Here is a 12827-nt window from a genome sequence, read left to right on the forward strand (position 1 = left end):
TCTGTATGTGTAATTCTGAGAAAAAAAGAAATAGCTATACTCTAAAACAATATTCCTCAAATCATGATCCCTTGGGATTCTGTTTACATCAAGATGAACTAGACTAAGGTGTTCTACTGCTAAAAACTAAATAATGTCAGTATCTTCGCAATTTGCTAAAAACTGTTATCAGTAGAACATTTTCAATTTTCAGCCTTATTCTCCCATACATTTTTAAAAACCATCTTCGGCACCTACTACCACTTGCCTGTTGTCCTAGCAGAATACAAAATGAGTGAAAACACAGCACACATATACTTAAGGGGAAACTTTTTTAAAAAATTTATTTAGTTTAACAGCTTGAGTTTTTAATAGAAATATATACCACTAAAAGATGTGTAAATTTAACTAAATCTGCCACTTCAGAAGAAATTAAAAGTTTTTGTTTTGAATTAAATCATAATTCAAATGATATTAAAATATATCACTGAGAACAAATTTAGGGTGCTGAGATAGTTCATATACTGAACAAGCTTAAAAACCACTAAGATATGAAAGTTACTTGAAAAATAATTCACATCAATATATATCAATGACTAATAATAATTCTGATATAGAATTCCTTTGCTATTGCCAGATTATCTTCTGTTTTTTTAAAGAGAGGCCGGTAATCCAGAATTTTGTATAGAAGATCTTGATTTTGGGATATTTACAACTAATTCATATTAAAACAACTGTGTGAGTCAAAGAAAGCATCTCTAAATTCAAAATCAGCTGATAGGCTGTTAATCTATAACCTCTGTTCAGTGTTTAAAAACTGATTCTTTTTCTTTATATCATTACTTTTGATTTTTATAACAACTCTTTGAGTTGAATATTCTCATCCATATTTTACCAATGGTGAATCCCTCTAAAGTAATGAACTCAAGCCACATACTCTACCCACTCCATATTATATAGTCTCTTTGCCTTAGATCCACAGTTCTTTTTTAAAAATTTATTTTTTTGAGGGGTGGTAATTAGGTTTACTTACTTATTCATTTATTTGTTTAATGGAGGCACTGGGAATTGAACCCAGGACCTCATGCAGGCTAGGCACATACACTACCATTGAGCTATATCCTCCTCCCTTGATTCACAGTTCTGAATTTGTGTGTGTATGTGTTGGGGCAGCAAGGGTGGTGTTAGATGAGGGACAGTTATAAGTCCCTATGGGAATCTGAAGAAATTATAGACTAGCCATAGATCCTCTCTGCAGAAAAATGCATTTATTAACATACATATCAAATACTATGTAATTTCAAGGGATTCACAAGCCCTTGAAGCCCATACATAGATGTTCACAGGATATTATAAGATACCTATAACGGACAGAAATGTACTCAAAGTATCTGCAGCTTTACTTAATGATAAGCAGTAATTTATAACCAGTAAGTCTAGCAAAATTATTCTGAATCTATGTTTCTAATTATTTTTACTGTTAGAATTAATAAATTCCAGTTTTTATTACTTGTTATATTAAGTAGTGTTGTCTTCTATTTACCTTCATACAAGTTTCTTTTTAAGAATACAACTTATGAAACTGTACAGCTACCTGTGAAAGACAGAAATTAGAACATTCTCTAACACCATGTACAGAAATAAACTCAAAATGTATTAAAGACCTAATGTAAGGCCAGATTCTATAAAACTCCTAGAGGAAAACATAGGCAGAACACCCACGGACATACATCACAGCAGTATATTTTTTGAACCAGCTCCTGGAGTAATGGAAATAAAAACAAAAATAAACAAATAGGATCTAATTAAACTTAAAAGCTTTTGCACAGCTAAGAATACCATCAACAAAACAAAAAGACAACCAACACAATGGGAGAAAATATTTGCAAATGATGCGACCGACAAGGGACTAACTTCCAAAACATACAAACAGCTCATACATCTTAATGTCAAAGAAACAAGCAATCCAATCCAAAAATGGGCAAAAGACTTAAACAAGCAATTCTCCAGTGAAGACATACGAATGGCCAATAAACACATGAAAAAATGCTCAGTATCACTAATTGTCAGAGAGATACAGATCAAAACTATGAGATATCACCTCACACCAGCCAGAATGGCCATCATTGAAAAGTCTACAAACGATAGATGCTGTAGAGGGTGCAGAGAAAAGGGAACCCTCCTACACTGCTGGTGGAAGTGCAGACTGGTGTAGTCACTACGGAGGACAGTACGGAGGTTCCTTAAAAAACTGAAAATAGACTTACCGTGTGATCCTGAAATCCCATTCCTAGGCATATAGGCAAATAAAATTCAAAAAGACATGTGTAAGCCAATGTTCATAGCAGCACTATTTACAATAGCCAAGACTTAGAAACAATCCATCAACAGATGGCTGAATAAAGAAGATGTGGTATGCATATACAATGGAACACTACTTAGTCATAAAAAAGAATAAAATAATGCCTTTTGCAGAAATATGGATGGACCTGAAGATCATCATTCTAAGTGAACTAGTCTGGAAAGAGAAAGAAAAATTCCATATGATATCACTTACATGTGGAATCTAAATAATAATAATAATAATAATAATAATAATAATAATAAGGATACAAATGAATTACTTATTATTTATAACTTAGATGATTGATTTCTTGAATATGTGTAAGCACATTTGACTGTCCTGTATGATTGGATCACCACATTTTTGTTGATTCTAATTTTATGGTTAGCTTTACTCCTTTGATACCTATGTAAGTTTAAAAAGCTAAAGCTCTAATCTTTTCTTAGAAACAATGATTAGTAAATATATATAAACTAAAAAAAGTACAGTATATTGTATATATTGTATTTACATGCAATATAATGTATATGTGCAGTGAAACTGTAATAATTCTACCTAAAAAACTGAAAAAAAAAGAAAAGAAAACAAAAGAATACAACTTATGAGTGTCAAGGGGTTAAGAATAGCTCTAGAATTACAGAATTTGTTGAATGATTTTCATGTTCATGCTTTCCAAATGCTTCCAAATGTCAAATCTATTTTCTTCTAAGTTGCTGATTCCAGGCCAAATAGTTTATTTCTTTTAGTTCTTAGTTTGGAAAACTCACCACTAATTTTATCATTTATTTATTCTCTCTGGCTTTCCTTCATCTATATTATTTTCTTCAGGTTTATAATATAATTACTAATATTACATAAAGAGTAGAAAAACATTTCCTGCTTTGTACTTAATATTTTTCTGTTAGTGTTGCTCACTTTTCTGACTACTTGGCTGTAGCATCACACAATGTCAATATCTTCATGAAAGAGTCCACAATTAGTATCATAAATTTATTTCCTGGGATTTGAATTAATTTAACTAACTCTAAAACCCACATCCTTTCCAATATACCACACTAATCAGAGAACATTAACTGTAAATATAATTTTAATCCTATATTTCATTAGCATATTTTCTAATATTTGCTCACACCAAAGCTTAACAACCACTTTTTTTGGGAATGGGATGGCTCCCCTTGATGTCCCAGACAATCTTCCTGTAGTCAATGCCCATGAGCTCATTATTTTGTGACAGCAAAAAGTGGTGTCATTTACAGCCTTAAGAATTTCAATCTTTACTCCCTTATATGATATAAATTGTAAAACTAGTATTAGCCCAAACCAAAATTTATTCTAGTGAGTCCTGTTGCTCAAAGTCTTCTACCGAGTGAGGCATCTGCTGCTAAGCATTTAGTTTATCATTTATGGAACATCCCACGTCCTCCCTACCACACGCCAAGCTATCTTTTTGATAGGTTTTATTGCAAAGCCCTGATAAATGGTTTTTGAAAGTCTAAGTAAATTACATGTATTGGTACTTCTTATACACACATGAATATAACCCTTCAAGAATAATGGTGACTACTATTTATTCTGTCCAAATACTGTGCTAGGTTGTCAATACTATCTTATTTAATCCTGAAACTCTGAAATGTAGATATTATTATCACTATTTCACATATAAGAAAACTGAGGATGAAAGCTTAGATAATGTTACTGAAGGTACACTGCATACATAGGTGGTAAAGGTCAGAATTCATATCCAGGTTTTTCCAAAGCCTCTGCATACTGAACAGGTACAATTACCTAAGTACATAAAGATAGGATATTACTTTCTTTCAGGTAACACTGTTTTGAGTGTTATAAATTAAGTCCACCCTGAACGGAATTAAGAGGTACAAACCTCCAGTTATAATAAACAAGTCACAAGGATGTAATACACAACATAAGGAACACGGTCAATAATATTGTAATAACTCTGTGGGGACAGATGGTTACTAGACTTATTGTGGTGATCATTTCATAATGTATGCAAATGCCAAATCATAATGTAGCACACCTGAAACTAACATAGTATTGTATATGAACTATGTTTCAATAAAATTTTTAAAATAAATAAATGTCATGCTAAAATGTATTTGAATCATCCTTACGAATTATCATGATACTTTCAATATTTTCACACCCTTCCTGTTAAAAAACTTAGATTATAACAATATTTACATTGAGTGAATGAATGAAAATTGTGAGCATTATGTGAAACTGATACTGGAAACTGTATTTTTCACATACCTATCAATTTAAAGGCATTTAATAATTTTAATAAAAAATGAGAATGGTTGAATTTATTGCTTCATTCTATAGGTAAGATGAACTTAGCAACTTAAAGTGAATTGCCTAAAGTTCCACAGTTTATAGAAAAGCTGAATTAATGTATTTGTGTATTTTCTGTTCTACTTCATTACAGAGCTTAAACATGAATATATTTTTTAAAAAATAGAAACAAGGTCTTATTTATTCTCCCTGAGGAAAAACATACTTTCAAGTGTAGTACTGATAAATAAAATAAAAATAATAAATATTCTTTGTTTCCAGAAAGAAAAATGTACAATTAAAAGAAAACAAATTAGGTTCACCTGTATCAAAGTCAGAACTCCTATTCTATAGTTTCTATCCCTCACTCTGAGTCTTTAAGAGTAAGAATTATATGGGAAATGAACCTATCCTCAAGAATAATGATTGGTTTTATTTTAATAAATCTAGAAAAGTTCTATCTGCTTCAACAAGAAGAATAAAACTAAGGGCTGAAAAACTTTATAATGTCTTCCATAGGACTAAAAGTGTATTCAAACATCTGGGTTTATTGTGGTTATTATTATTGCTGTTCTATTTTCATTTTTGTAACTGGATCATCCAATTCTCTAATTCTGAAGACACAATTCCAGCATTTTGAAAATTTTTGTTTCTTGAGCAAAATTATGTAATCTTAAACCTTGTAATTAAAAAAATTAATACTAAGACTACTGCATACCTAAGAAAGAAGAGGAAAGGAGAGAGAGAAGATATTATTTGAGAGAAAGGCACGGAGAAACCAGATAAGAACTATATCATATTTTTGGAAAACGAGACTGAAGAAAGAGAGAAACTGCACAGCCAGCACTAGCTGTCTCACTGTGGTAAGCCCTGGACCACAAAGTATGGTAAAGAAGAACAAAAAGGAACACTATTGAGATCTGTTTGCAAATGTCTTCCCATTTATTCTATCAATTGGATATCAATTTTGCTAAATAAAACCCTTTTATAAAATGTAAATATATCCATGGAGAGTTAAACCTGTTGGTTCTTCATACCTTTACTGTGAGTTACTGTAATTAGATTGTGTCAAACTTAAGTAAACTTTTGTAAAATGTGAATTTTAATTGGGTGTTCTGATTGAAGCATGAAACACTTCAGAATAAAAACCATAAAGATCTTTGAACAGTCTAAGGCCAGAATAACTGAAAAAGGTGGAGTGATGAGACACTAAGGAAGGGCAGGGCTAGCAAGAGGAAGTGAAATAATACCTACTTTACAATTTGCCACAGAAAAATAAGAGGTTATGATTCAATGATCTCAAAGTTTCCTTCCCACTCTATAATTCTATGAGGACAAACAATAAATGTTTTACATACCAAATCATAATATACTATATTTTTCTTCCTGAAACTTACATCATCCAATTATTAAAGCAAAAGAGCTCCATTTTCTACTTCAACAACATAAAATACAAAAATGTACCAAAACTAGTTCCAGAGGACAACCAAAAGGAAACCAAAAGGATAAATCATAGGGGGGAAATATCTTTCTAATAAATTAATAATACATCCTTCAATACTTTGATAACCAGTATTTGATGATTGACTGAAATTGGGAGTCCAAAAGAGATACAGATTATTAAAATGGTCCAGAATCTCTCTCTGGGAACACACTTAAATAAGAACCCTCATCAGCCAGAAATACCTAAAGTAAAGAGACTACTTCCCCACCAACCTAAAGGCAATCCCTTTCCCCAGCATAGTAATAGTTCAGTCCTTCGCTCTCTTCCATTTGTCACCTTATTACAGTTGTCCCTTGAATAACAAGGGTGTAAACTGCAAGGGTCCACTTCCATGCGGATTTTTTTTCAATACATATAGTATCTGTATTTTCATCTTTAGAGATCTTTAAATTAACGAAGTGTGGGAAAAGTTTGTTCGATTAGAGATCACAATACGCGGAATCAAAAGAACTAGGGGTTGAGTCCTGATTCTATCCAAATGGTTTCAGCTTCCGGACCTTGGGTGAGTCACGTATCAATTATTTAGTTTTTGAGGCAGAGAGAGCAATATGTGGATTTTCCACTGCGCGGGATCCACGCCCCTAACCCCTGCCTTGTTCAAGGGTCAACTGAATTTTCCCTTCCATCTCTGCATCATCCACCAGTCATGTCTATCTCCATCCATAGTCACCCCTGCAGACTTCCACAAAATACCCCTTTCTGCCTGTTGGTCTTAACTTAAATTTCTGCCCCAAATTACCCACAGCTGTTCCACGCAGCTGCTTCCACCGATACCCTAGGACGCGGGCGGGACAAGGCAGTGGATCACGCTGGGCACCCATTTTCCCTCAGAGTAAGAAGGTATGTGCCAACACAACTTGGGGAGGGTTGTCTTTCTGCACCCACATAACCAGAGCTCCCCCTTATCCCTCCCGGCGTCGTCCGTACTCACAGCGTACAGTGTGGAAGGCGCAGCGCGGCTGCTTCTCAAAACTCTCGCCTAACTTGAGAATCCGCTCGCGACTGTCAATATGCGAGGGTCTCGCTACTCCATTCATCATTATCCTCCAGCTCCGACTTGGCTTTGGCCACCAGCGCTCACTACCATCTGCCACCTCAGCCTAAAGCAGCTGCACTTGGTGCAGCCGGCGCAGCCACCACAGACCCCGCCCCGCGCCGGACAAGCGCGGCCCCTCCGGCGCCCCTCGCGTGCTGATTGGCTACCTGGAGAGGGCGCCCCGCCCCTTGGCCCCGAGGCTCCTGGTCCCGCAGCCCCGCCCGCCTTCCCGCGTTGAGACGCACGCCGCCCCGAGAAGGCCGCGCTTCTGAGGTGCGCGGTGGGAGTCGGGTCCTTTGATGGAGGAACGTGAAGCGGGAATGAGGTAGCGGACCTGAGGTGCCAGTTAGGGAAGCAGAGGGTCCCGGGGTACCGGGAGGCCCGGATACTTGGCTTCTGGACCAAGTGACCTGGCATTTAGGCGTTCTCAAGAGAAGAGTCGGCCTGCTCCACGCCCTTTCTGTGGAGATCTGGGGTGGAAACTGAGGCCTGGGGAGGGGCGGGGCCTGGGCACGAGGCCTGGTGTCTTGCCCAAGGCCTCGCAGCGCCAAAGCGGGGTCTAGAATCCGGAGTACAGGAGCGCCGCGGTCCTTGGACCTGACCGGAGCGACGCCGTTACCTCAGCAGTCGTCTTCTGACTATGTTCCAGAGCAAGTTCCCGGTGGTATTAGGACCGCGACAGAGAGCAGGGGTGGGGGGGTGGGGGGTTGGGGGAAAGACGGGAAAAAGGTTCAGAGTTAGGAGCTGCAGATATTTAGGCTCGTTTGCAACTAGATTGGGTTGCCTTCTTCACTTCTTTCCTTCACAGTGATCCGTGGAGGCAGTAACCGCACGGCCACGGAGACAAACTTCCCAGAAGGTCAAGGCCGGAGCTTGTGCTCTGGCAACAGGGTAATAGCATTAATAACTGAAGAATAATTGTCTTTTTTTCCTGTCAGAAGTTCGTGAGTTTAAGGGTAAAGATGAGAAAAGTGCTGTATTAGAGGAGAAGCACCCAAGAGAATTAGTTTACAAATGGTTGCCATAGCAGTGGTGGTTTTTCAGGGTAATCACAGAATCAGACTACTCCCTTACTTTACCTTCGCGTATTGTAATTTATTATTCCAAGTAGGTAGATGAATGAGTCTCCCTCAACCTATCTGTTTGTCTAAATTCTACTCTTTTAAGGCGTATTAAGACTGTTTCCTTGGTAGTTAAGGGCTCAGGTTCTGGAGCCAGAATCTCTGAGTTTGTACCCCAGCGTCATACTCTACAGTGTGACTTTGTAAAACCAAAGTTAAATGTGCTCATCATTAAAATTGGGGGAAAAATAATAGCACTTATACCTTAGAGTTGTTGAGAGGATTAAATGAATAAACACATGAAAGCATTTAAAACAATTCATGGGCATACAGTAAAAGTTCTCCAAATGGTTATTGTTTTTGAGAATTTACTGTCATGCAACACTTTAGGACCATCCTTGGTAGCTGCCTTCTATTCTAACTCTTGAATTATTCTAAGAGGTAGTAATTATTATTTTGTTTACAGATAAGAAAGCTTGTTCAGGGAAGCCCAGTCCTCTGACTTTGTGGTCTTTATCCTCATCATCTGTGTCATCTTTATGGCATTTAACATATTTTACATAATTAAATATTTTATTTTACATATGAGTATATATGGATATGTGTGTATCCTTTTCCAGCCAGAACATAAGCGAGGAATCTGCTGTATAAAATCTTTGTGACCCTTGCATCTAACATAGGATTATGCACACTTTTGGTGATGATGATAATGTTTCAGTGATGTTTTGTTACATTAGCCAGTGGGCAAGAACGGTGTTTTAAGCCTGTTTTATCTTAAAAAGGCGTTCAACTAGAAATCTGAGGTTTCCATTTACTAACAAGGAGAAAAGCAGAGCATCAAGAAATTGAGGTTTTGGAATGCCCAAAATTTGTATATTTATTAATTCTTTCAACATTTATTAGTATTAAATACCTACCACATCCCAAGCACTAGTCTAGCCTTTAGGAATATACCAGTGAACCAAAGAGATAAGAAGGTGGCCACCGAGGATGGTATGAGAAGCTTACCTTCTAATGAGAATTTTCTCTCATCATATGTTGAAATGAACTATATTGTACTAGCCCAGGAATAAACAGATACACTAATGAACTAAATAGAATCCAAAAATATACCCAAGTGACGTTTCAGGTTGTTTCTGTTGTATGCATTCCTGATAAGTTACCTCAGGAATTTATGACAGTTACGTGCACTTGTTCTTTTCCACCAATCTGTAACCTCATCTAACTTAAAAAATTTAATTAGCTTCCTTACACCATTCACAAAAATAACTTACATGTGAATTGAAGATATAAATAAAGCTATAAGTAAATGAAGATATAAGTAACACAAAACCATAAAAACAATTTAAAAAGTGAGAATATATTTTAACTTTTAAGATAGAAAGGACCTTTCTAAACATGACATGAAAGGCAAAAGCCATAGAGGGAAAGATTGTTATACTTGACTACATAAAAACTGTAAAACTATAATCAGACTTAAAAAAAAAAAAGTCAGGCAAGGAGAAAATGTTTACAGCCAGTATAAAAGATTAAGGGTTCACATCCATCTGTGAAAAGCTTAAAGCTTCTACAAAATAATAAGACAAGCCAGTAGAAAAATTGTTGGGGAATATGAATAGAAAAATATATAAAAGAAGAAATGGCCAGTGAACATGAAAGCTTCCTAACCTCCCAATTATCAAAGAAATAGAAATTAAAATAAGATGATAACCATTTTTCACCCAGCAGATTGGCAAAAACATAAAATATAACATTATGTATTAGTGAAGGTATAGTAAAACGATCACCTTTGTACATTGTTGGAAATATAAATTGGAACACTCATTTTGGAAAAAAATTTGGTATCTAATCAAAAATTTCAAAATATGTATCCTCCTACCCAGCCACCTGACTTCAAGGGAAATTCAGCCTGCAAAGTACTATCATGAGTACATAAAAACTTGTACTTTGATATTCATTGCAGCATTGCTTGTAATAGCATACACTAAATGACTTCTAATAGAGGAGATGTTTAAATATATTTTGATGCACTCTAGAAAGAATGCAATATCCATTCCCTTGGAAAGTTTTATGCCTACTATGTGCCACAAGTAGTGGTGCTGGGCTTGCTTTAAAAATATTTCCAAAAAACTTGTTTTTTAATGATTTATATTTTACCTATTTAAGGAATGATCTTTGGATCCATGTATTATGGCCAACTCTTCAGTATAAAGAATGAACTGTAGTACCAGTTATGAAGAATAATAGCTTAAAAAGTGAGTTAGGGAAAAAAAGTGAGTCAGAAGTAGGTCATTTGGGAATATGTTTTGTGTTTCTTACTCTTTTACATGGGAGGCAATATAATGAACATTATATAAAATGGTAAACTAATCTGGATTTGTATACTGACTCCACCACATCATGCTGGTAGAACCATGACAAGTTTCTTAACTTCTTTGAGCTTTACTTTTTTTAAATCTGTAAAATGGAGATGATTACAGGCCCTACCTCATAGTCCTGTTGTGAGGGCTAATAAGATAATGCATTGGAAAGCACTTAGCACAATGCTTAGTTTATAGTAAACACTTAATATATGTTAGCTTTCATTAATTGTAAGTAAGTAAAGATTTTACTTTTTAAAAAATGATATCTTTGAGGTTTGAATGCCTTAAATTAAAACTTTTATGAAGAAAAATTTTAGCAACAAATTAAATTGTAATGTGGATTTTTTTAAAATTTTAAGACAATTGATTTTATTCATTATGCTATTTATAAACAAGCTTTGGTTATCTTATAATAACATTTATGAGTTGTGTGTTGGAGATCCCTAAGACCTACTCCATGTTCAGTGATTTGCTAGGAGGGCTCATAGTTCCCAGGATATAATTACATTCATGGCTATGACTTATTACAGTGAAAGGATAAAAGCAAGATTGCAAAGGGAAAAGGCACATAAGGTGAAATTCAGAGGAAATAGGTGCAAACTTCCAAGGGTCCTCTTCCAGTGGAGTCACATAAGACAGCTTAATTCCTCCTACAATGTGTTGTAATAACATGTTGAAGTGTTGCCTACTAGGGTAGCTCACTAGAGACTCAGTGACCAGAGTCTTTATCGAATGGTGGTCATGTGGGCATCCTCTGCTGCCGCGTACCAGAATTCCAAACTTCAGGAAGGAAAGCAGGTGTTCAGCATAAACCATATCGTTTTTACAAACGGATTAGGCCAGTTGGTCACTCTTACTAGGAAACTGGTGGAAACAGTTCTGAAATCCAAGTTCCTAGACACCAGCCACGGGCCAACCTTGTAAGGAGATCTTTAAAAAATGATAGCAGTCTTAGGCTTGTGTTAGCTCTTTTCTGTACACTCAGTTCCTCTTTTATGATAAAAGAAAATTAATTCCTAACCTAGTATTGTTGTGCAGATTAGAGAGAGTGAATGTTAAGCACAGTTTCTGACTCTTAGTGAGTGTATAATAAACAGTACCTCCTGTAGCTGTTATGACAAGGTGTGATGATCTCTAGCTCTTTTACAGATATACTAGTTGGGAAAACCAGAGTTTGCTATAAGGAAGAAATGAGAAAAATCTACCCTTCACTTCTCAACCAAGCAAAATGGTTTTCATTTATACTGAAACTATATTTCAGATATATAGAGGGTGAATATATGAGGGCTGTTTGATCTTTATTTTTCTGATTCTGCTAAAATATAGGTGGTATGAGAAATGAAGCCAACAGGTACAGACCCAAGGATCTTATCTCTAGCTGCTGAAGTTGCAAACAGTCCTGAGCAGAATGTCCCTGTTATACTGTTGAGGTTAAAAGGTAAGAAAATCTTTCTGTGATTGTCTAACACTTCTTAAGTAACAGTTCCATCATGGATACAATTTTAGAATTTGTTTTTAATTTGTTCAGTGAAATCTTAAAGTTGAGATAAAGCAGTGATGGCTTTTTCCTTTTTTAGTGTATTTTTAGTTATTCAACCTATAAAAATACAGATAGCTCTTGGTTTTATTGAGCAAAAAATAAGTATATCTTATTTCCTTTTGCCTTAGAAATAATGAACAACACACCTTTAGGAAGCTCAGAGTTGAAGAAAATCAAACAAGATATATATTGTTATGATCTCATTCAGTATTGCCTCTTGGTCCTCAGTCAAGATTGTTCTCGAATCCAGGGTGGTTGGACTACTATTTCCCAGCTTACACAGATATTAAGGTAAAATGATGTAGTAAGTTAGCTTGTTCTTGAGGGATATAGTAGTATATTCTTATGTTCAACATTTTCTTCCTTTTCTTCACCTGCCTAACAAGCATTGGCAACCTTCCATGGTAGGTTATAGTTGTACTTTTCCTTCATACTCTGTATTATTTTTCCTAGCTGTGTATGGGAGTATGCCACTGTCTAAAATTTCACTCCATGTGCTTGATGAAGATGGTGATCTTGTCTTTTGCTCATCACTGAATCTCAAGTGCCTAACAGACTCTTTATTGACTAAGAAATATTGAAAAAATGAAAAGATTAAAGCACTGACTCTTACACTGAAAAAACTTACAATAGAGATGAGATGACAGTCATGTGAATTGATCATACAAGGCCGAATGAAATAGGTGCCGAAATGAAAGGCATAGCAAA

General features: G+C 35.7%; 2 protein-coding genes across 8 annotated transcripts in view; one reads left to right on the top strand and one right to left on the bottom strand.

The window, feature by feature from the left end:
* The window catches only part of EAF2 (ELL associated factor 2), a 51662-nt gene extending 43372 nt beyond the window's left edge, over window positions 1-8290 (bottom strand). The window contains exon 1 of one of the 3 annotated variants that reach the window (XM_072964292.1): window positions 8235-8290. Coding sequence is in view for 1 of the 3 variants with exons in the window: in XM_031680581.2 (XP_031536441.1) it covers window positions 7051-7159 (109 nt within the window). In the remaining 2 variants the exon portion in view is untranslated. Of the gene's footprint in view, window positions 1-7050; window positions 7264-8234 lie in introns of those variants that run through there. The other 2 variants (XM_031680586.2, XM_031680581.2) reach the window with 2 other exon arrangements.
* The window catches only part of IQCB1 (IQ motif containing B1), a 35425-nt gene continuing 29975 nt past the window's right edge, over window positions 7378-12827 (top strand). Inside the window, exons 1-4 of one of the 5 annotated variants that reach the window (XM_015251726.3) lie at window positions 7378-7480; window positions 7964-8046; window positions 11906-12017; window positions 12248-12410. In XM_015251726.3, the coding sequence (XP_015107212.2) occupies window positions 11918-12017; window positions 12248-12410 (263 nt within the window). In that variant the 5' untranslated portion in view covers window positions 7378-7480; window positions 7964-8046; window positions 11906-11917. Of the gene's footprint in view, window positions 7481-7800; window positions 7820-7963; window positions 8047-11905; window positions 12018-12247; window positions 12411-12827 lie in introns of those variants that run through there. The other 4 variants (XM_015251727.3, XM_072964268.1, XM_015251728.3 and 1 more) reach the window with 4 other exon arrangements.

This window comes from Vicugna pacos, chromosome 1 (genome assembly GCF_048564905.1).
Source record: "Vicugna pacos chromosome 1, VicPac4, whole genome shotgun sequence".
Taxonomy (NCBI): Eukaryota; Metazoa; Chordata; class Mammalia; order Artiodactyla; family Camelidae; genus Vicugna; species Vicugna pacos.